Source organism: Columba livia, chromosome 24 (genome assembly GCF_036013475.1).
Source record: "Columba livia isolate bColLiv1 breed racing homer chromosome 24, bColLiv1.pat.W.v2, whole genome shotgun sequence".
NCBI lineage: Eukaryota > Metazoa > Chordata > Aves > Columbiformes > Columbidae > Columba > Columba livia.
In genome coordinates, this window is record NC_088625.1 from 782,962 (window position 1) to 807,476 (window position 24,515).

A 24,515-nucleotide genomic window follows, 5' to 3' on the forward strand; every position below is an offset into this window, starting at 1 on the left:
CACGCGGGAGTGCTTTCATCAAACCCAAAGCACGACTTTGCCACGTCCGACGGAGCTGTGCGAAGGAACGGAGTGTCAACGGGCAGCGTTAAGCTGAGCACAGCACACACTGCTCCTGCTCCCCTGCCCTTTGGGGTTGCTCCCTGATCACAGCACACACTGCTCCTGCTCCCCCGTCCTTTGGGGTTGCTCCCTGATCACAGCACACACTGCTCCTGCTCCCCCGTCCTTTGGGGTTGCTCCCTGATCACAGCACACACTGCTCCTGCTCCCCCGTCCTTTGGGGTTGCTCCCCGATCGCCTCTCGTTCCAGCAGCCTGGAAGATGCTCCAGGTCGGCCGCAACCCAACCCGTTCACCCTTCCAATGCGTCAGGCACTGAAAGAACCAAGACAACTTTGCCAAAGGGGCCGAATCAGTAACTGACTGGCCCATGACTCAAGAAATACAGAAATACCAGAAATAAAGCAGAGCTCGGGCTCTGCTCTGGGGGCGCCGCATGTTCCAGCCAGGTTAGAGCCCATTTTTAGCAGCTCTACACACATTTTTAGGAGAAGAAAAGCATAGGCAAGGCACTGGGCGCTAAAGAGCGGCCTCAGCTGCGCTGTTAATGCTGAGTAGCCTATCTTATTATCTGTTCTACTCGGCTGTGCAGTCGGAGGGGCAGCACCATGTATGTGTGCAAAAGGCAACAGACGTGGATTCCACCTTGGGTGTCTTCGTCTGTGCAGTAAAAACGACACAGCCCACAAAGAGCGTTGAGAAGCGGGTCTGCCGTGCTGGGGATCAGCTCCCAGGCAAGCGGAGCACTGAGAACATCAGTGCTACTGTACAGCGCGAAGCTGCAGTGCGCGGGGACCGAAAAGCCACTGCAGAGCTCCTACCTGGTACAACCTGATGATGTGTGGGTGGCAAAGCATCTTCATGATCTGAACTTCTCTGAAGATCTTCTTCAGGTTCTCTTCATCCAGCTGCGTCTTATCAATTATCTTTATAGCAACCTAGGAGAAGGAGAAAAGAAGTGAACGAGTGGACACCTCCCTGAGCACCTCAACTCCAGCGCGGGGAGCAGCTGCACGAGTGAACACCTTCCTGAGCGCCCCAGGGCGGCCGGTGCGGGACGGGGGCTCCATCAACAGCCACCACAGGCTTTGCGGCTCAGGGACACGCTCTCCCTGGGGAAAGATCCGCTCTGACAGAGCTCCCGGTGGCCTCGCTCAGGCGCAGTTGGCACAGGCTGTGTCTGGGCAGGCTGCAGGAGCAAAGGCGCAGGGAGGGCAGCAGTGCGGTAAGAACACTGACCACGCACAACCCGAAAGATCTGCCCAGAGCCCGGTTACACAAACGCTTGTAACAGATGCCAGCGCTCGCTGGGGACGAGGACAAGTGCTCCACACAGACGTGCCATGTCCACGGACAAAACCACAGCGGCGTGTCACCCGAAATGCGTCCTCCAGCGCCAAACCCCACGGGCAGCGCTGAGTGGTGCTCAAACAGCGCGGCTGCTCGGGGAAAACAAACCGACACACTGAGGATCTTCGGGAGCTTGAAGGGAACAGTCTGAAGCACATGGAAATTAAGCTTCGTGTTCTATGATAAAATCCTTGCCAGTCCCCTGGCAAGTGGTAAATCCCCTGGTAAGGGCCCTGCACGTAAGCAGAGCACAGCAGAGCCCCGAGATGCCACCGAGTACAATAAGCTGTTTCTTTCATTTGAAACCTTTAACTCAGAGTCCAGGAACGTTGCCAGACTGGCCGGTCACCGAGCACGGCACCGACAGGCACCGGCACTGCCAGACTGCCCGGTCACCGAGCACGGCACCGACAGGCACCGGCACTGCCAGACTGGCCGGTCACCGAGCACGGCACCGACAGGCACCGGCACTGCCAGACTGGCCGGTCACCGAGCACGGCACCGACAGGCACCGGCACTGCCAGACTAGCTGGTCACCGAGCACGGCACCGACAGGCACCGGCACTGCCAGACTGCCCGGTCACCGGGCACGGCACCAACAGGCACCGGCACTGCCAGACTGGCTGGTCACCGAGCACGGCACCGACAGGCACCGGCACTGCCAGACTGGCCGGTCACCGAGCACGGCACCGACAGGCACCGGCACTGCCAGACTGCCCGGTCACCGAGCACAGCACCGACAGGCACCGGCACTGCCAGACTGCCCGGTCACCGAGCACGGCACCGACAGGCACCGGCACCACCGGCTGCATCAGGAGAAACCGGAGGGTGACCCGATGGAACGGCACAAGCAACACCAAGGATCTCCCCTGCAAGAACGAGCTTCTGTAACACATCAAAAATATATAAAAACCTAAGAGAAGCTTCCTCAAAGAGCGAAGCCAAGATGTCTACCAAGAGCCATGAGTGACTTTCAGGCACAAATATGTAAATGAAAATCCACAGATCTGGAGTATTCCTGAGCTCCTTACTCACTTCCCAGCTCTATATTTGCTCTAAGGAAATCTCATTTCCCAGCTTAATTATACGGCTTGAGCTGATGCTCTTGGCCAAGTTCAAGGTAGTTCAAGCCGTCGATTGAACACAGCTCGGCCAGCAGGGCCGGGCAAAACGAGCTGAAGTGCTGTTCTTTTGCTGACAGCGTGGGCAGGGCGCACCGGCAGCCGTCCCTCCCGCCGCACACCCGTCACCTGTCACCCTGCTGTGCCGTGTGCTCCACGCGTGGGGCCCAAACCGCCCCAGGAGACCCAGTCCTTTCCCAGAGGGAAGGAGCGTTTAAAGCCGCTCCAGAGCGCCTGGCTGGCTCCTCCATCCCCGCGTCTCCCAGCTGGCTCCTGGTCTCCCTTCCCTTGAAAGGACGATTCAGGCTTCCAGGAAGAACCAGGCTCAAGGGCTCTGGCCACAGCAGCCAGGCTGCAGAAAGAATCACTTGCAGGTAGTGAAACACTAAAAAAAGCATGAACCCAAAATGAAGTGCTTAGAAATACCACGCAAAATAGAGAGGAGGGAGCAGGACTAAGTCTCGTTAAATAAAGCACAAATTCAGCTACAAGTAGAAGAAAACCATGATCTAACTTCTAAAACAATGAAATAGTATAAAAAAAGGAGGCTGAAAAATTAAGTGTTCTTTTATCAAAAGTTAATGAAGCTTACAGGCAGTAGGATATGCGCCAAGCCTGGAGCGCGCGTGCTGCTACCAATTAGCAAATGTTCCCTCCATCTCTAATCACTCCATTTTTTCCTTCTTGGATCCAAGCACAACTTGCAGTAGTAACTTGAGGAAGACATAGTTCTTTGGAAGAGAAGCGAGGCTGGCAATGAACCGCGGGGTGCAGGGGCAGGACGGGACGGACAGACGGACGGGGCAGCCACCCTGCCTGGAGCACCAGACAGGGCAAAGCGGAGCCCGGGCTGTCTGCAGAGCGCAGGAGCCGCGCACGCAACGTTTCCTCCTCCTGCTCCGCAGTGAGCAGAGGGAAAGGTAAAGCCCCTGTCCTCACTAACATCTATTACTTCATGCCGCACATTCGCTTAGATCTAAATATAACTAAACTACAATTAAGCCTTCCTGCAGGGACGATTATTCCGTAAAGAAACCACCTCTTGCAACTGAGTTCCGCTGTTTCTCTAGCTGCCCAAGTCAGAGATAAGGAAAACCCACTGCTGTTGGGATGTGACCCTGGGATCAGTCTCATCAGCAATGTTATAAAAGTGGAATGATGCCAGTAATGTTCCCCTAAGTCAGCAACTGATCTCCTCGATGGAACAAAAGCCAACAGATGGCACCAATAAATCGACCGCATTGAGAACAAAATCAACATGTTTATTTAGGAGAAACACATTTCCTAGAATTGTTCAAGGGGAGTCCTCCTGCTCTCGTTCCTGGTGGAGAACCCTCCGTAGCCACGGCTGCGTGGGTTAAGCACTGCAGAGGGGTCCAAACCACCCCCATAAGCACAAACCGACTGCACGGGACCCTCGGGAGAACTCGGTAACACAGACCATGGTCAGGACAGGGAAAAATAAAATAAAACAAAATAAAAGCAGGGCAGGCTCAGCCCAGGCCGAGCACACGACAGCGCAGGGCACGGTGACACGCGGCGCTGGCCACCACGCGCACCCAGAGGACACGCGGACCAACTGCGTGCAGAGCCGCTTCACTGCCACACCGACAAAAGCAAACGGTGAACCCCGGCTGTCAAGGTGACAGGTGTCCCCGGCAGCGGCGCCGCCTCTGGACGGCAGAGGCGCGTGCCTGCCAGGCGAGCTGTCAGCACCCGCCTGCCTGGGGGTTCAGGGCACTAAAAGTGATCACTCTGCATTGAAGTAGGCAAGCGTACAGTCTTTAGCCATAAGAGAATGCTCCACAAAAAGAGGCTCTCTGACGTTCCAGATACCCAGGCAATCGCTTGTTAGTGAACCAGCAAGACTCCCGACAAGCTCAGAGGCGAAAAAGGCTTCTCCTCCTTTTAACCAGCAGAACGCACCTGACTAAACGTGATGTAGCGGATAAACCCAGGCCCTTTGGCAGCAAGAGTGGCGGCTTTTGGAGCGGGCACTAATGCAAACGCTGGCAGGCACTAAGGGCAGGAAACTGTGGACCAAGATGCACATCGAAAGGCTGCATTTGCTCAGGAAGGAAGTTCTCACCTTGTCCACATCCCTCTTCACAATCAATGCAGCGACTTGTTTCTTGCACAAGGTGAACAAAATACTGATGGTGTTTTGAGAAAAGTCAAAAGGTGCAGGTCCTCTGCACTGTTAACATGGTGCCCGTGTGAACCCGCGCCCTGCTCTGACCCCTCCTCGGTCCCTGGGGAGCAGGACAGGGATTTCAATGACAGGAGCACACAAACCGCATTCAGCCTACGGCTCCGCACACCAGGCAAGGCCCGCTAAGGAGGGTTCATCGTTTCAGTGCGGGTCCCAGTGCTGACAGACACGTTGACGGCGCCGCAGCCCCGCACACCCCGGGCTCTCAGTGTCCCCGCAACACCTGCTGCTCCTTTTCCTCCTGCCGGCACCACCCTGGGGCTGCAGCTTCTCTTTCCAAAAGGAACAGGAGGTGAACATCCCTGCCTGGAACGCGCTGCCTCACAGCGCGAGCCTCCAACAGCGACTGCATCCCCAATGCACACCTCCTTCTTCCTGCTCCAAGAGACCCACGGGGGACAGGTACACTCCCGCGTGCTCGGCCACAGCACATGAGAAGCGACGTTCTGCAAGCAGCGAGCCAGCTTGAGCACGTTCCTAAGACCGGCTTCCAGGAATTGTGTTCTCCTCCACTTGCACGGTTACCCCGCGTCACAGGTCACGACGGTGCGGCCCTGCAGAGCTTCTCCTAAGTCTGTCATCACCCGGGGTAACAGCAGGAAACAATAGAGCGAAGGGAACTCGAGTCTCCGGCTGCCGCACACGCTAGTTCAGCTGCACCGCCGGCTGCCAACAGCGCTGGGGCTGCAGAGAACGGCACGGGAAACGGAGCTGCAGACACCAAGCAGATAAGCCAGTTCGGTGCACCAAGGGTCTGCTTTTGCAAACTGGAGGTGCTGCGGTTCTTCAGCTGGCAGCAGGGCCAGGGCATCGCCCCCACTGCGGACACACACCGGGGAGACGGGCCGGGCTGGCGGCAGAGCCGCAGCTTGCCCCGGGAACCCCCTAAGCCACAGCACAGCCAGCTCAGGCTCTATCCTTCTTACAGGCCGACTGCCAGAAGCTTTTCTAAGCCCCGGGCAGATGCTGGACCTCCCAGTCCCAGGCTCTACAGCCTCTTCTTCCCCAGCGAGAGGAAGACAACACGGGATTGAACCAAAGGCAGAGCAAGCCACAGCAAACCAACTCAAACAAGAGTCTGCTATATTCACACAATTCCTGGCTCTTCTAAATTCCACCAGGCTGACATTGTACCATGTTTGCATTACAGCTGACCTCTTCATCCCTTTATGTAGCGCCCGGTTACAAGAGGAGACGACCCTCCAGCTCCGTGGCTTCAGCTGACATTTGTGCTGTTAATTTGTTTTTAGTTCAGATGCCTTATAAAATCACTATGATACTTAATGCAAGTTGAACTTCACAGGAGGCAGAACCGTGAATTAGAGGCGGTATGGAGAGTTATTTATTTCCCCAGTTCTAAATCAAGGGGAATGGAGGAAAGGTTGGGGAAAATGAGGTGACAACAGAGGATGCTCTGGCCTTTGTCCATCATGAATTCATCCAGGGTACCAGCCTGACATGCCAGACCCCCGCAGGGATCCCGACACTGCAGCAGCCCACAGGGATGCCCGGAAATACAGCACTGCTGAGAAAAGCTGCTTGATGCCAATGTCTCTGAAAAGCCCAGGGAAGGAATACGAAAGTCAAATCCATCCAGAGAGGTGTGCTGGATCACCCTCAGCTAAAGCCTCCGCTGTTCTGTGGGCGCTCCCGCCCACGCACACCGGTGGGTTCCCTCTGCACCCCACAGCCCGTCCAGCGCAGGGGAGGACGGAGCCCAGCGCCGCAGCCCGTTCAGCACAAACCGGATCCCGCTTACCAACAGCTTTAACACCCGTCTGTCAATACTGTGACAGGAGACCTTAGCGGTGCTTGGCCACTGCTCACACACTGCGCTCCTGACATCTCAAGATTGCCATTTTCAGATCTGAAGTGGCTGACAAAGAGCCAGTGTTGTGAAAACTAAAGAGCCCATCAGTGTCTGATCAAAGCTTTATCAACACACATCACACCCAAGCGAGAGCATCTCGCAAGAGCCCAGCGCGAAGTCTTCAGTTGCCATGGATTTCTTGCTGCTTTGCGCAGAAGCGAGCGATGGCTGAAGCAGCGCACACGGCAGATGATACGTGCAGCTCTTGCCTTTGCAAGACCACCTGCGTGCACCCCAGCGAGCCCGCTTTCACACTGCTAATGGTCCTGCCCGCGGAGCCGGAGATCGCACGAGGCTGTGAGCGGCTCTGCCGCGGAGCAGCCAGACCCCCGCACCGAGTTGCTTAGCAGCAGCTCGGAGTTTTGGAAACGTAGCGGCAGGCAGGAAGCAATCTGTCACAGCACGCCACACATCCACAGCGCTGCACGCAGAACTGCGGCGCGCTGCAACGCAGACACCGCGGGGCAGGGGACGAGCAGCGAGACTGCCTGCTGCCAGGGCCGGCGGGAGACACCCGGATCAAGTGTCAACATGAGGCTTCACAAAACCGCGAGGATACTGGGACGCGCAGAGCCGCAGGGAGCCGCCGCACCGCCTTCTGGTGCGTTTCCCCCAGGCTCCCGAAGGGTTAAAGCGCAGGACTTCTGGAAGATATTATCACCGCTGCCTTGGCTTCCCTTCTGCAACCAACACTAACCTTCAGAGGAATCCGTCACCCTGTCTGACAACCCCTTTCACTGCACCGCGACACCGCGCTGGGCCGCGCAGCAACCGGCACACATGGCACTTCTCAGTTGCGTTGCGTGCGGTCACGGGCAGAAGCGCAAGAGCTCCTGCTTCGAGAAGGCCGTAAAAACATTAAACATCACACTGGGATCAGAGGAAATCTAAAGTGACAGATAGGATGGAACCAACCGCTATTACGCTGCACATGCCATCGAGTCCATTTGGGAGCATGGTGTTCTGGGCTCCGAAATGTGAACTCGCATGGACATCTTCCTAAGCCTGGCAGGAAAGCGCAGGATAAAGCAACAAGCCCGGTGCCGATGATGCGCTCAGCAGCAGCCTCGCTCCGCGTGCCAGGAGCAGGTGGCAGTTTCTATGGGAACAAACAAGCAGTGGCCCCGTCACGAGGTGTCTTGGCTGGCACCTGGAGCGCTGCGCACCGGTGGCACCGTGCGCTGGGCACGGCCGCGGGTCCGGTGTGTCTGTGAGGAACCCGCGCCAGCCAGCAGCACTGATGTGCTTGCTACAGCAGGATCTTCCTTGTGGTGCTAAGAATACAGAAGCAAGCACTTTCCTCCTTAAAACCATTGCCTCTACCGACCATCTTCACTCCTTCAGTTAATTAAAAATGCCTCAATTAGCTGACTTAGGGAGAGGTAATGTTATTGTCAGGAAGATCTGCTCCACGCTCCCCCGGGCATGAAAACCACCGCGCTGCCTGTTTCCCCGGTTACACCAAAGAACGTTTTCAGGCGGAAAGGTTCAGAGTGTCACCAGCCCTCACTCGGAAGAGAAGCCGAAAGTGAAGCTGTAAGGAATGCAGCCTCCAACACATTAACCTCAACAGCCAAGATAAAGAACCCCAAGCAGTGAGAGCCCCTTGGTCACCCCAATCCCGCACACTGCAGCAGAACCAAACCAAACCCTTCAGCGCTTGCACCACCAACTTCAGGAAAGACATTTACCAGATAGATTAAAACTAGGGATCCTAAAACCGCAGTCCAGTCACAGCAGCACCTCCGCCAGAAAGAGAGCGGGGAGCTTGCTTCTCCCCCCTAAAATACAAAGAGATTAACTAAAGATTTCAATTTGTTTCATAACAAAGCAAGCTTGACAGGAGACCTTTCCACAGCACTAACTCCTTGGACCAACTTATCAAAGAATCACCTTTCGCTTTGCTGTAGAACTGAATTACAACACTAGAGAAGCCTACAAGCCACTTCCAACAATAGTATCTGATTTCCCTTATCAGTAGAAAGGGCTTAAACCCACAGATAACAAACACACTTGGGAGCTGCAAACCTGCCAAGGGTGAGACAGCAACAGCCTCTGCGGGCAGCAAGGGCCGGCAGGGTCCCAGCACGAGGACAAAGCCGCCGCAGCGCTGGTTGTCACGGCCTCGGTGCTGCCGCTCCACCCGAGCACAAACTCCTGCCTCTGCTCCACCGCGGCACCCGCGGCTCAGCTGCCCCGGCAGCACTGCCCTCAGCACCAACGGAGTCCTGAGGTTGTTTGTCACGCACCTTCGCTGCACCCCAGCTCTACAACTGGAGTATTTCTGGAGAAGAGACGCTGCTATTTTGAACGCAGACTGCAGCCCTGGAGTACCACAATTCTAATTGTGGCTGCTGCTTTGCTTCGCCACCGTAAATCCTGTTCCGAGGGAGTGAGACAGCAGCCAATACATGAGCGTAGGCATTGCACAACTGGGCTTCTACAGGCACTTGGTGTGAAGAATAATGTTGTTAAAAGATTTAACTTCTAGGGAATGTTTAAATACTGGAGAGCAAACACTGAGTCAGAGCCCTGCACTAAATACAGGTAAATGCAGCAGGGGCACGTGGAAGCAAAGCCGCAGCCTGGAATTCGCTCAATGCCTCCCCTTGTGCACGGGAAACTCAGGGCCCGACAGAGGACAAAGCCTCTTTTCTGTGTGCAGAAATTGCACGAAAACAAAACCCAAACAAATAAAGCCAACCTACAGATCCGCTCGGGGGTCTTAAAGCAAGTCTGCAATACACAGCTTGGTGTGTCCGAGTCTTGGAGCTTTCTGTCCCCGCAGGGCCGGCAGCGCTCGCGGCTGGGGGGCCGGAGCTCCCACGGCTGCCGAGCCCCGCTGGGCACCGCTGGGCACCGCTGGGGAGCCCCGCTGGGCACCGCTGGGCACCGCTGGGCACCGCTGGGCACCGCTGGGGAGCCCCGCTGGGCACCGCTGGGGAGCCCCGCTGGGCACGCAGCATCGCGCCCCCCCACGCCTTACGCTTCCCAATCTCAAAACAGGGTGGTTTTCCCATTTCACAGTATTTCCCATTTCTTACAGCAAACAGGTCAAGAGCAATGGCACTAGCAAGTCAACACCACATTTCAAGTTTTCTTTCAGCGACTGAAATATTTACTATCAAGAAGAAACCATTGAGTTATTTTACCTAACCTAGATCTCAGAGCACAGCAAAACGCACGCAAAAGCAGAAGCGGTACGTGTTAAGGTAGTTCTCCAGTTCAAACAGGCACAAAAGGCAGAGGCAGTGGATTTTGTACCAGGTCGTGCTGGCCGTGCACCCCCAGAGAGCGGGTTCTGCACAGACCTGGCGGAGCACTTGGGAACCGACGCGGCCGGGGGGCACGCTGGGGCCAAGGGACAGCTTTGGCTCCTGAACCAGGAGCCTGCAGAATTGGAAGTGGCACTCCATTTGTTTAAATTACCTTCTCAAACCATGCTCCAGATGTGGGAACAAACCGTCGCTCTGGTAGCCCCGAACACAACCAGGAGTAAATTGTTCCAAGATGCACATCTGCACTTACCCGAGATTACGCACACAGGCTGCCAAGTCAGGGCTGCACTTTCCTTACCAGACTTTTTTCTTTTTAAGAACTCTTAACTGGAAATGGCAGCACAGAAAGGTACTAAATATGGAACAGGAGCAGATCGCCATGGCCCTACCTCAAGAGGACAGACGCAAGCTCTGAAGCGGTTCTTTCACTGTACGGACTACCAGAGGCTGTGCTGGAGGGCAGGATCGGAGCGAGACCCCCCCATGCTCTCTGGAAACGCTGCCAGCAGGCTGACAGCTCTTCACACACGGCCTGGCCCTGCAGCGCCAGCGCCTTCCAGCTCTCCTCCCCGCGCCGTGCGGCCAGCGGGGAGCTCAGCGCAGCGCTCGTACTGTACCGAGATCAAATGACACGTCCGGGAAACCGAGCCGCCCGAGTCTAAACCTGGAGAATCACAGGACCGGGACGCAAATGCCAAGAGCAGCCGCTGAACCGCTGCTTGCCGGCCGACGTCAGGACAGGGTGCACGAGGCATTTCCCATCGGCATCGCTGTTTCTGAAGTGCATGATCAAAAAAGGTAGGAAGCGGACTGAACAAGCAATTTCCCGGTCTTGGGCACGACGCTGATGGCAGCTGTACAAGAAGAAAAAGTGTAGCAATCCAAACACAGCATGTTGCTTATTCACACTTGATATCCACATTTTACCCAAATATTGACTGCGCGGCCTTAGGTAGCTGATTTATAAGTTAACATTTCTAACCTACCATGCAGTACAATGTGAGAGGCCCAAAACAGCTGTAATGCCAGAAAAACGGTAATACCGAAGGCAGAAAGAAGCCCAGGGCTGTGTGAAAGTTCCACAATCGGCGCTGCAGAGCTCTGCGGAGCGTGCTGAACACAGCACCCCAGCGTGCCCAATACAGCACCCCAGCGCGCCCAATACAGCACCCCAGCGCGCCCAACACGGCACCCCAGCGCGCCCAACACGGCACCCCAGCGCGCTGAACACAGCACCCCAGCGCCCCCAACACAGCACCCCACAGCCTCCCAGCCCCACGCGACCTCGGGAGCCGTCACCGAGACCCTTATGTAAGGCAGTGACGTAGACCCAGCCTCCCTTCACACCGGAGGGCGCAAGCCGAGCCCGCCTGCAGGAACTGCACGTGGCACTGCCCGTCTCCCCTCCTCGTGCATTTGTAGCAGTTGTGATGACCTTGCGCTCCAGGGACACATTACCAGAAGCAGATAAATGAGATTTCTATTAACTCTGACTGTAGCAGCAAGAAGATAAAGACACTGTCTTGCATGGCTGATTATTTTTTCTCTTTAAATGCAGATTAAAAAAAAAATAATCTTATTTACCACCTGCAAGCCTGGTAACACTGACAATCAATGCTGCCCTCAATGCTGGAAACGAGACAACCCAGCGAGTTTGCATTTAGCTGCAATATCTCTTCTTGGAAAGAAAGAGAACATCATGATAACCATCCAGACTAGTGAAGAAGCCTCCAAGAAAGCAAACATACTATTCCTTCCCTCCCCACAGCGTTCCCCTCTGCCCCCACCTCCACAAATCCCTACCCATGTATTCCCTGCAGACCACTCCACCTCTCCTCCTCGAGACACGTCCACACATCCAAATCCCACCCAGGCGAGAGCAGAGGATAGCGCCAACACAGAGCCGGGGCTCAGTTCCAGCCCAGCACGATTGGCCACCAGGAGTGGGAAAACACCCTGTGCCCAAACCTGCCCTTTTCCCTGGCTCCAGCACACACGGGAACGCGGGGAAGCCGCCCAGCGCCCGCAGTCTCCTCTGTGCGTGCCGAGTCCTGCTCCTGCCACCGCGGCTGCCGTCGCCTTTCCAGGAATCCTCTTGCGACACGGGCGTCGATCCCGAGCGTCTGCCCCGCGGATGGGGAGCGTGCGGAGCTCCACGCGTCTCCAACCCTGATATCCAGCAGAAACGCAGCTCCCCTTCCTCACCAAGTCAACCATGCGTTGTTTTCCCTCAGAGCGCCCAGGTTTAGCAGCTGAGTTGTGCGGGGTTCCTTGTCCTCTGAAGAGGGAAGGGACGGAGACGTGTGCGGTGCACAACTCGGGCTCTGGACAAGTCAGCTTCACTTGCTGTGATTCAGGGACAAAATGAAAATGAGTTTCTATTCCAGCACGTACTAAAAATTCCTTAGATGCAACCGTTACCCCATGGAAAACGAGAACTCCTCCCTGGTTATGGAATGTGGTAGAGTCCTAGAGAACACATAACGGTGACGTCTGAGATAACTAATGAACTAAGGCCAGCACATGCACCTTCTAAGGAAGCCACAAGCCTGCTGGGGAGTAGGTGACTCTGGTCAGCAAGGCTGTACCAAAACTCGTTTCTTACAAGCTACAGCTTCCCCTCGGTACATGCCACGTTCTTCCTCTCCTGCACAGACACAAGAGTCAGGCTCAGAGGTCAGACAACAGAGCCTGACTGTAAAGTAATCGGCTGCAGCACCATATTGCACAAATGGCCTGCATATCCCAGGGAGCTACGAAGAAAGACGTTACGGCAGGATTAACAACTTGGAAATGCTTAAAATTTCAAATCATATTAAGAGGAGTTAAAGTTTAAATAATACAGTTTCACACCCTAACAGGTGAATATGGCTTCAGGGTCAGCTCTGTAGCCAGGGAGCGTTCAACTGCGGCAGCCAGGGCAGGGACCGCAGCCAAGGGAGATAACGGTATCAAATGTCATCAGCAGAGCTGTTTCACAACAAGAAAAAAACCACACTAACAAGACTTGAGCAGCAGCCTGGAATCACCTTCCTGCGAAGCTTCCATCTATCACGATGACACCGCTGCCACACGATGCGCCGTGCCTGCTGGCACGGGCCGTGCCGCGGTGCCGGGCGGCATTTCTGCCACAACAGCTGCTGAGATCGCTCGGCAGTGCTGCTGCTCGCATGCCGCTCCGTCCCACGCCCCCCACCCTGTCCTGCGCCCGCCCTGTCCCGTGCCCCGCTCCGTCCCGCGCCCCCCGCTCCGTCCCGCGCCCCCCGCTCCGTCCCGCGCCCCCCGCTCCGCAGCACTCCTGCCATTGCCCGGCCCAGGGGAGCCGGCCAGCTGAGCCAAAACAGCTCTGCCGGGGCCCACCAGGGAAAAAGAGAAAGAGCCTTCCAGCGTCACCCAAATGGAATGTGAGGGAACTAAGGCACGGGGTAGGGGGAGAGGAAGGACAGGCTCCCGCTTCGACCTGTTCGCGCACAGCACTCGGCTGCAGAACACAAAGTGTTCAATAACGCATCTACGTTGTGCTTCGGATCCCTCTTGCTCTGAGGGTCTGAAGAGATATTCTGGTTCATGGAAAAGTTATGCTAATCAAGTGAATCATTTGATAGGAATGTACAGTCATCCAAATGCAATGGAAAATCTAGAGATTAAAATGTTCAATCTACGCATCCAGCATAAAAGGTTAGAGCAACACTTCTTTAAAAAGCATTACTCATCCTTGCTTCAACTGTACATCACTGCAGAGGTGTGCAGAAAGGGGGATGAACAGCATCAATAACTTCTCAGCTGCAGCACAAAACAAGCAGGTCAGTCAAAAGCAGCACGGACGAGCCCTCCAGCACCTGAACACACAGCCCACACAGCGGGGCAGCTCCCGGGGCCCGGAGCGACGACGTCTGAGGCGGGTTTCCAGCGCCGTCCCACTCCCACTGCACCCAGGACCTGCATATGTCACGGCGGGAGACGCGCGCGGTTCTGCGAGCGCCACGAGAACTTCTCTCTCAAAGAGCTGACAGAGGGCTTGCTCGAGGAGAAAACACCACAACGCAAGGCCGTGTTGAAGACAGCATGAACTCGGCATTACACACGTGCTTCCCCAGGCTGCTAACGCTCTGGTCCAGAAGCACAGATATATGGTTAGAGATCAGAGCTTTTGCAGTGGCTGTTTAAGGGAATTAATTTACAAAGATGAAGCACCACAGAAATCCTACATAGGGCCTGATCTCTACCAGAGGCTACCAAGGAGTTTAGCTCCCCATTCCGACTCGGTTTCATGATCCCATAGACTCCGCGATCTCGAGCGGAGGAGCACACAGGGCGCAGCTGCCGTGGCCGCGGCTCCGGGGGAGCCTGGCGGGCAGTGGAGGGGCTGCGGGACGCTCGCTGCACACAGCCTGCACCCCCGGTGCCGCGCAGCAACACCCCGGCAGCGCAGCTCACGTGCCGCGGCCCGAGCGCGTGCTCCTGCGCCGCGGCCACGCGCCACGCCGTGCCCCGGCAGAGCTTCCCCGCGGAACCAGCGCTGCCGGGTAACTGCAGGTTACTGCTCCCTGCTCTCGGGACCTTTTATCTAAACAAACTGTTACAGGACTGGGCTTGTTTTACCCAACAACGCCCTTGAAGCTTCTGCCCCTGATAGCGAGCAAGCACCAGTTCTGTACATCTCACCGGGTGATCAACTGCCTTACCCTTCCCCACCTTTACGAAGCAATGCCTGAAAATATTAAAATATAACCTGCCTTCTGACCTGTGCCTCCCCTTTTCGGTTGCCTTATTAATAAGTACATGGCAGGATTTGCCCCCTCCCACCCCCAAGATTCTCATAAAGCCCTTGTGGTTTAGGCTTTCCTGGAAACCATGCTTCCTACCATGCTAGTTCTTCATATTACGCTCTCATTAAGCAATTTAGATACTGAAGTAGTAAGTTAAAGTGAAAGGAAGGTTCTTAATCATGAGATCTAAACAAAACTGTCCCTTGTCAGCTCATAGCTCCTGACAGCTACCTCGTCCTCTGGTGAGGTTCTCCAGCACACTGCGCTGTCTTCGCAGCCCGGGTTGTGTGGAGGGGTCAAACACGCAGCCCTTCCCTCGCAGAGCCTCCTGTGCTTGGACAATACTCGCAGCTGAAATGTATTAATGCATCAAGCTGTAGTTACTCAGCAGCTTGCAGTCACCTGCAAATACCCGAGGTCCCTGTCCTAAAACCAAGTCTAAAGAGACACGTCAAGTGTGGGAAGGCACGATGGTGGTGAAGTACAGTTGGCCATCCCAGCACCATCCAGTTATTCCCCAGAAACTCGCCGGCTTCTTGGTGAGACTGCAGCTCTGGATGCAATTCTCAACACAAAATACATAAACAGTCCCCGGAGCACAGATGGAAACCGATGCCTATCCCCTCCCAGGGGAGTTCCCTCATCACTAGGCTACAAAATCATGTTCCCTCTTGCCTGCAGCCTTTGATGATACCAATCTTACGTTCCTTCCTACACAGCAGCCCGGTTTCAACATGAGAGGCTGAGCATGCCCTCCCTCCTTACGGCTCGGTGATCAGGGCACTCTGGGGAGCTAGAGCCACGGCCGCCCCAGGGCCCACGGAGCCGGCTCATCTATCTCCTCTTTGGTGTGGCACCAAATGCTCTCTCCCGGCTCCTACAGCTTCGGTGCTCCCACGAGAGCAGGACCCCCAGTGCGGCCCTGCGGAAAGGCAGGGCAAGAGCGGAGGGCAGGTGTGCCTGCAGAACCCCAAACAACCACCGCGACCCTCCCTGGCCCTGCCGCGCAGCTCCGTCCACCGGCCCGTGCACAAGGGCAGCTCCAGGCAGGCAGCGAGTGCGCGCGGTTCAGGTGCCCCGGGTTACAGAGGCAGCAGATCCAGCAGCCTGAATTATTACTTTAAAAAAATCAAACTGAAATTCAAGCTCCATCCTGGCCTCGTGCTGCAACTTCACGTAGTCTCTCCGCCACTTGTTCTCTCCAGGGAAGACAGACAGGTTGCCAACCAAGAAGCGTGCTGTGGGATTAGCCAATGTTTACGGAGCGCTTTAAAGATTAGAAGTGTCACCTATGTGCTAAATATTTCCCCAGCACTATCAGCCTGAACAGCAACCAAGGATCACGTATCTACTGCTGCCGATTGCCAAAGGGATCAGTCAACCCGGCTTCCAACCACTGCGTTCGGCATCAACTCTAGGGCTGTTTTCAGACACGTCGCAGGGTGGAATCAGGGAACTACTCACAGTGTAGCTTCTAAAAACTCCTAGTAATGACAGCAGTATCATCAGAAGAGGCTTAAGGACTTATTTCTTAAGACATTCCCATACGTGTACAAGAGGCTGGAATACCATGAAACGAAGGCCAGCCGAGCAGAGAGGTCCTCACGGTCCTTCCCCAGGCACTGCCCACAGCCCTTGTGCCAGTCTGCAAACAGCGAGGATATACCGAGCTGTGTTCCCCTCTTCCTCTTGTTCCCACCTCACCTCAATTCCTCGTCCAGCTCGAACGCAAGCAGAGCCTGTCTGTGTCAAGACCTTCCCACCATCGCCAACAGAGCCAACCTGTCCGCCTTGAGATCTCAGTGCTTCCCATTCACTCGCCTTTCGTCACCCATCCCCAGAGGACTTACACCACGTCTAGATTTAGAAACGTCCAAAACACACAGAGCTCACTCTCCCCTTGGGGCCACATGTTTGAACCAACAGCAACAGAATCCAACAAGTATTATCAAGCAGTCAGAAAGTGAGAAATTCAGTTCTGAGAGTTTACTCTGCACGGGAGAGGGAAGAAAAACAGAGCTGGAAATCCCTCGCTTTATAAACAGCAGCTCCTCTCGAAGCACCGTCAGTAGGAAGTTGTTGCACTAACTGTGTACACATTCGGCTCACAACGTGCCAACACCGAGGAAAATTAACTCCGCGGAAGGATTCCCATAATGTGAGCTCAGTGTCGGAACTGGAGAGGTCACCCCACGGATTCCATGGGGAACGCCACCCGAAACGCGGGCTGGGTGCAGAGGGGCAGCCAAAGAACACGGACCCAAGCGTGCTGAGGGGTCACCAACAGCCGGGCTGCGCTGCCAGACCTCGCCAGGAACACCTGATCCACACCTCTGCCTGCGAGCGGGGCAGAATTCTCCTCCCGGCCTCTCACCAGCTGTGCCGCCCGCCGCACCCTGAGCTTCTGGAGCGGTGCTGGGCAGACCCAGCGCGGTCCGGGCTGCACCTGCCCCGGCACCACCAGAGCGAGCACCGCGACAGCCAGCGCGCAAACACACCGAGCACAAGGGCAGACAGCACATGGCAAAGGGCAACGCCATCCCAAGCCAAAACAGCGGCACCACAACGCCTTCTACTCGGCCCTGGAGCCAGCGGACAGGCGGCTTGTTAACACTTGCTACAGAAACAACAGCACGAGACCCAAACAAGCAGGGCCTGGCAGGCTCTGCAGCCCAGGGGGGCTTTCTGGGGAGGAATCCCATAAAAGAAGGCAGGGTTAGAGTGTGGCAGGAGGCAGAGCAGAGCTGGGATGACAGTGCTGCTCCCATACGGCTTTCGAACGGTTTCCCATGCAACAGAAGCCCAAAGATGGGTGGCTGGCTCGGGATGGCTGCAGCCGGGCGTGTGGGGCTGGACACGCGCCGCCGATGGGCCGGCGGCTGCTCCGCTCACTGGAGTCACACATCACACACTGCTCTTATTCGAGCAGGATTTTAAGGTTCTGAAAGCTCCAAACCAAAGAAGCCCGCTAACACCGCGTTCCACTCCTGCACAGCCACTTGCACCCTTGCCCATGCAAAGACAACACAACAAACGGCAGATTGGAATTGCTGTTCAGGATCTCAGAACACATTTAACAGAAGGAAAAAAAAAAGCCTAGTAAAAAATAAGAAGCAATGTTAACCACCACTTTATCGGAGAGTTGATATTCCTATTCTAACAGACACTTGGAGAGCTGTGGGCCCTGAGCTTCCCCGGGCACAGCTCAGCTGCACAGCTGCGGTTTCCACCGGAGGCGGCGGCGCGGGGCAGGCGGTGAGGAGCAGCCCTTGTTCTGGGACCAGCATGAAAACACATCCCAGCCCAGATCGCCTTTCCCTGCACGCCGATAGGATCTGGGTCGGGAGGACAGGAAGCAAGCTTTGTTCCAGCCAGCTAGAAACACGCTTATCACACAGACTCACGCAGAAGGTTTTCGACTTTGCAGACCTACATGTGGTAAAACAAAGAGCGTTTGCTGTTTACCTCAGAGCCACGATACTGGCTTTACAAGAGCCTGCCCGGGTGCCCCCGCCGCGCTCCTCGTGTTTGGACAAGCACGTTGGCGCTGACGGTGTGAACGGTGACTCACGCGAACAAGCCGGGGCACCACGCGAACCCCGAGCTGCTGACTTAGGGCTCGGGATGCAAATCGGGCAGGAAGCGGCGCTTCCCCGAGGGCCGAGACACCAGCGCCGGTCACCGTGCTGGGCGCAGCGGGACGCCACGCCGGGCTGCTCCGGGCACGGCACGCGGCGGCGCTGCCCGCGGAGCGGCCGTCATCGAGCGTGTGTGCGCACATCCATCAAACAGGCCTGCAATCCACGGCTGGGGAAAGACCAGCATCTGCAGCAGGTCAGTTCTAGTGCTAGGAGCCCAAAGAGGAGAAAAGGTGAAGCTGAATGGTAAAATGCAATGCTAGGAACAGAAAAACGCTACTTCAGCTGCGGTTCTGCCCTTCAGGACACAACCAAAGACAAAAAGAAATTTTAAAAAAATATTCTCGCTGTCGCAGCACTTCTACAGTTGTGCTTTTAACAGCGGTGCTGTGCAAAACTGACACCCCGGCTGCACCTTGGCTGCCTGCTCTCCAGTGGGCTGGTGGCACAGGACGGCTGGCCCAGCGCCGCGCCCCTGCAGCCGGTGGGGCAGGGGCAGGACAGCCAGCCCGGCACCGTGTCCCCGCCAGCCAGTGGCACTGCTCCAACCACCACCACTTCTGTCTCACCGAGCACGTGAGAGTCACAACCTGTGACGAGCGCGGCAGTAATTGCCGTATCAGTTTCGACACTCCTCTGGCCAGAGCAATGCCTGTAACTGTAAACCATAAAGCTTTTAATATCCCGCCCAATGGTGAAGACAACTCGCGCGCAGCAGCACCGCGGCAGCATCCTTGGGAGCAGGGAGAGCTGTGCTGAGCGCTGTTGGGGACAGCAGGGACAGCTCTTGTGCGTCACTGACCATGGCCGTGCTGCTCAAGCCTTTTCTCGCTGACCTCGCTGAAGGGTCAAACTGCTGGAACGCACGGAATGAGAAGACAGCCGAACAAGCCCACGGCCTGCGATGAGAACGTGACTGGGTGAAGCACAACCCAGGGACTGTTACATGTCCAGCAGAAAGAGCCGAAGAACGAGCCGCTGAGCTGGGCACTACAGGGCAGTGTTACAGCCGCTCCCTGATTCACAACCAGTTAGCAAGGAACGGCGAACACCGAGTGCGTGCCTGGCCCTGCTCCGTCCCGTGGGAGGGCCCTGGGCCGCCCGGGATCCCCGGCCCGGCTGCGCCCGGGCGCAGCTCGGCTCCCCCCGCACACGCGGGCGAGCAGGGGGCTATTTTTAAGCACGACGTGTCAGTTCCACTGGGTGTGGGAGTTTGTTTGTGTGGGTTAGTGTGATTCGACTACTTTGAAACTTGGCTGAAGCCACATAATTCCCTTTTGATGGAACCCCTTTGATGGCCATTTAACAGAGAGGGTGAGGTTTAGCCTCAGCTATGGAGAACTTGGGGCCAGTTACTAGAAAAAGAGACATAATGACTAATAATGAATCAGCCTTCAGCGGTTTCTTCATTTAAGTGTTAATGTAGCATATGAAACCCCTGGACTGGGATCGGCAGAAAGGCCCTGTCTGTAATAACGAGTACAATGGCTTAACTAGAGGCCTTCCAAATTGCTCTGCTCAAACCCGAGCATGCTCCAAAGGGAGACGCTGGAGCTGGTTTGCCTCTCGCACGAGTACACGCAGCTGAAGGCAGCGCCGTGCAGACTACGGTGGCACCGACAGACACATAAGAGAAGTCACAGTTCACACCAGAACCTCTTCAGATGGGGAAAACTTCCCCGGCAGGCTGTGACTCCTGCTCCGCGGGCAGCACCGGAGCAGGGTCCGAACGCGTTATTTCCCGGGGGAAGCGCACGGTCGTACAATCACCTTGAGAAGGGTGAGCTGCTGGGCCAGCGGATTCCCACAGCAATTGCTCGAGGCTGATAACGACGAGGGGAAAAGGAGTTTAGCTGCTGCTTCTCTGTGAAAACACCGATACCCGAGGAGCCCAGTCTCCCAGCAACACGCTGCCATTTCCTTACTTCCTTCTAACACGATTCCTCCTTCAAACACAGATGAGAACACGGGCTCTAGAAACGCTAATTAGGCCTCCAAAGCATCCGTCAAACCTTTGTGAGACACCTGCCAAGCAAAGAGACAGCGATCCCCACCCGTGTCACACTTGCTCCTCTTCCCGCTCCTGCCAGCAGCGGCTTCTCCTCCTCACAGGAGCCATTTCTGTCCCTGCCCAAAGGTGCCAGCCCCCGCTGCCCGGCGCTCTCCACGCTGCCAGGCAGCCCCGCAGCCAGCACCACAAGCGCTGGAGGGACAGACACTGGGAGGCAGCCAGGTGGAGGAAATACGACAGATGGACCCACCTGAGCCCCAGCGACCTGAGAGCTGCAGAGCTGAGCAGCAGGTCCCGCTTCCCTCGGCTGTTCCAGGGCAGCGGCCCTGCCGGCCCAGAGGAGCCCCAGCCCCCGGTCCCGCCCTGCGGGAACCACCACGGCCAGCCGGCTCTCCTGGCCCCGACGCTATGTCAACCAGAAGCAGCCTGCTCTCAAATTCAATCACACTCTTGCGTTCATCTCTCAGTAATCGCATGTTGTCTCCTACAGCAAGGAAGATGTAATGAAACGTATAATGTCGGTACTTCCGCCTGCAGTTGATACAGTTCATGCCTCTGTGAGGTCTAAGAAATATTCCCTCTTATCCCCACTGTGGCAACCATGCCTAGCCAAAGTCCATTCCTAGCTTTTAGGCTTTTACTAAACGTCCCCTCCAAATGAGAGCTAAAATACAACTGTGCTGCACACGGGCGATGAGCACACAGCCGCGTGAGCAGCACAGCAGGTGAACGAGCCGTCCACAACCGTCAGCCTTTCTACGGCCACGAGAAACAAGCAGCACGGACTCACCCACCAACAAAATGCTCGATTCGTGCAGCACAATGGTTTAAACTCACGGGATAAGGAAAGTTTAACATTTGCAGTCAGGAAAAAACAAGGCATTAAAAACCAACTCCAGTGACCAAACAGAGCTGGAATTCTAATGAAGTCACTTGGATGACTTATAAATGCAAATTGTGTGGAAAACAATCCATTCAGTAGGTCACTTGGAAGATCTGTAGAGCAGAAACAAGCAAGGGTTTCTGGCGAGAGGTGAGGGGAGGGAAGAGATGCAGCAAGATACCACAGGTGCCCAGTTATCCCAGTCAGAGGAGCAGCCCCAGTTCCCGTCCAGCTATCAGAACGTGTCACAGGGCACGGACTCCAGCTCTGCACGGGAACTGCTGGCTCGGTTCATAGAGAATTTGCCCACTGCTCTATTTCCTCAGTTCCAGCACAATCATGAATACAGGCCTTCTGCCCTTTAGGGTGATTAACATTCCCCTTCGTCAGTGTCCCCAACACCGCTGACCCACATTCAACTGGTGAGATGCAGTTCCATGTGAAGGGCAGCGTCCTGCGGCTGCAATACGTGCCAGGCACACACAGCACACGCTCTCCTCTGTAAAGAAACGCGGCCCTCCACTTCCACACAGCCAGCAAAGCCCGCTCCTTCCGCCCCAGAACGGGCACCGAGACACTCTCTGCTTTTCTTTTTTAGGGAAAAGGGGACGCAAGGCAGGAATGCTCAAGCTGTTATCCTCAGATGTCATGTCAATGCCTGCTTGACCTGGGAAACGTCCATACGAATGGAAAACAGACTCCAATACCCCATCGATAGACTGCGGAGCAGCAAAGAACTCAAGTCGTCATAGTTATTAACCACGCTTTCTAGAAAAGGTCTCAAAAGCTGGGGTACAACGGATTTCAAAGCTCACAGAGATGCTGGAACGTGTTCCGAGCGCAGCTCCCGAGGAGGGGCGGCGACGGCAGCGCAGCTGTCGGGGCAGGGGACGCGCCGGGGCTCCGAGTGCGCGGGTCCGGGGCTGGGTTTGAGGGCTGCGCGCTCCTGGGGAACACAGCCCCGCTGCACGGGCTGAGCTCCTGGGGAACACAGCCCCGCTGCACGGGCTGAGCTCCTGGGGAACACAGCCCCGCTGCACGGGCTGCGCTCCTGGGGAACACAGCCCCGCTGCACGGGCTGCGCTCCTGGGGAACACAGCCCCGCTGCACGGGCTGCGCTCCTGGGGAACACAGCCCCGCTGCACGGGCTGCGCTCCTGGGGAACACAGCCCCGCTGCACGGGCTGTTTTGCCACAGCTTTACTTGCTTCTAAGTCGTTTCCATAAGGCAAACTTTTAAAAGTACTACCCTGATGAAAACAAGCTTCCAGTAGCATTGTTTTGTATTGCCATTCAAATAAACCTTTCCCTACAGATTCGCCCTTTCCAAGGCATTTGACATCAGCACCTCCCGAGTCCCAGAGCCGGAACCAGAGCTCCCCTCCCCTTCCCCAGCACTGTCCCAGCAAAGGAGAAGCACCGAAACAACGATGCACAGCGTTCGCAAGCCACAGCCAACCCATCTGCTCGCGCTGCTCCTTGTGGGCTGGGGTTTGGAGGGGAACCGGAGCTCGGCGGTAAGAAAGCTCCCAGGCGGAGTCCCGGCGCCGCGCTGCCCTGGCCGGCACCGCGAGCTGGCGGCGGCCGCGCCAGCACAGGTACGAGCACGCGGAGCTCCGAGGGATCGCATCCCGCCAGGAAAGAGCCGCGCAAAGCCAGCGAAACACCCTCACTCACCGCACAGCTCTGGAAATGAGGGGAGAGCGCTACGCAGCAAAGCGCCAGTCTTTCAGTCTTGGCATCCTCTTCCATCTCTGGGAAACAACGCGTAGAATCCAGCCCCGCCAATGTTGAACAGGATTTCCAGACAAAATCTGTGTGCGTTTTGCCCTTCTTCAGGAAAAACAACTATTCCCATACGAAAGAGACTCCGCTTTAGCAAACTTTGGAGTCAGCGCTGCTCAAAGAAACCTCGACTCAACGAGGGAGGCTGAAAACAGGAACGCAACTTGAAGCTCCAGGAGCAACTGATGTCTACTCAAGAGGATCAGCCTCCTGCACGTGAAGCGTCTGAACTCCTCAGCCCTGCTTCTGTCAGCAAAGTTCAGCTTTAGAACGGGGACAACAGCGGCCAAAGCCTGCGCAACACGGCGGCCAGCACTGGAAGGCACCGAAACTGCCATGAGCACCCAAAGTGACCCGGTTCTGAGGAGGGGACGAGGCCAGGATTTGGAAATAGTCCCTGAAACTGACTGTCTTAGTTCCACAGTTAAAAAACCAGAGTTCCCACAAACCAAAGGAACCGGGCGTTTGTACCACTATTGCCATATAATGTCACTCTTGACACAAGACACCCAAAGCTCCTTCCTGGTCCCCCGTGCGGCACCACGGCAGCCCGGGCCAGCGGGGGCTCCTCACGGCAGCCCGGGCCAGCGGGGGCTCCTCAGGGCCCGGCCGCGGTTCTGCTGCCGCGGCGGCCCCGGGCTCAGCCGCTCCCGGGCCAGCGCGGTGCCAGCAGCACGGGCACACGCCGCGACACGGACCGGCCAGCGCAGACCCCACGGCCGCTGTCACAGCGACGCTGCCGCGCTCCGGGGCCGGGAGCAGCCGCGGCCCTGCCCGGGGTGCAGCCCGTTCCGGGGACCCCGGAGCCGCTCCCAGCCCGGCCGGGCCCCGCGCTCCGCCCCGCAGAGCTCCAGGCCCATGCGGAGCGCTGCTCCCGCGGGCTGGCGGCGCTGCCTCCCGGCACACGGCTCCCGCTCACCGAGGCCCGGCTGCCCCCGCCAGAGCCGGGGTCGCACACACAGCCGGGCACCGCGGCACCCGCAGGAGGGCTGCGGAGGCTGCGGGCCCGGCCCCGCCGACACCGCCCGGCGCTGCCCCGCTCACCTCCGCGGCTCCGGCCCGGCTGCAGCCCCACAGGCCGCGGGCAGCCCGGCGGGCCCGGCCCGCTGCCCCGCGGGCTCGGAGCCGGCCCGGCGCGGCGGGCGGGGTCGCTCGCAGCCCGGCCGGGCCGCGGCGGGGGAGCGGGCCCGCGGGCCGGCCCTCACCTTGGCGCGGGTCACCAGGTGCGTGGCCAGCTTGACGACGGCGAAGTTGCCCTTGCCGATGGTGCGCTCGATCTCGTAGTAGCCGATGCGCGCGGGCCCGGGCGGGCGCGGGGGCGGCGGGGCGGGGGGCAGGCGCGGGGCCGGGGGGGGCGCCGCTCCGCTCGCCGCCGCTGCAGCCGCCGCCGCCATCTTGTCGCGAGGAGCGAACCCCCCCCGCGGGGCTGCGGCACCGCGTGAGCTCAGCGGGGGGGGGCGGGCGGCTGCCATGGCAACCGGGAGGCGGGGCCGTGACGCCAGCGCCGCCGTGACGCACCCGCGCGTGCGGAGGGGGG

General features: G+C 57.1%; 1 protein-coding gene across 4 annotated transcripts in view; it reads right to left on the reverse strand.

Moving 5' to 3' along the window:
- SIK3 (SIK family kinase 3) overlaps positions 1-24,340 on the reverse strand; it is a 52,874-nt gene extending 28,534 nt beyond the window's left edge. For 2 of the 4 annotated variants that reach the window (XM_065040164.1, XM_065040162.1), the window contains exons 1-2: positions 24,184-24,318; positions 884-1,000 (exon numbers count right to left, since the gene is read on the reverse strand). In XM_065040164.1, coding sequence (XP_064896236.1) covers positions 884-925 — 42 coding nt within the window. In that variant the 5' untranslated portion in view covers positions 926-1,000; positions 24,184-24,318. Of the gene's footprint in view, positions 1-883; positions 1,001-24,183 lie in introns of those variants that run through there. The other 2 variants (XM_065040165.1, XM_065040163.1) reach the window with 2 other exon arrangements.
- Between the last annotated feature and the right edge of the window lie 175 nt (positions 24,341-24,515).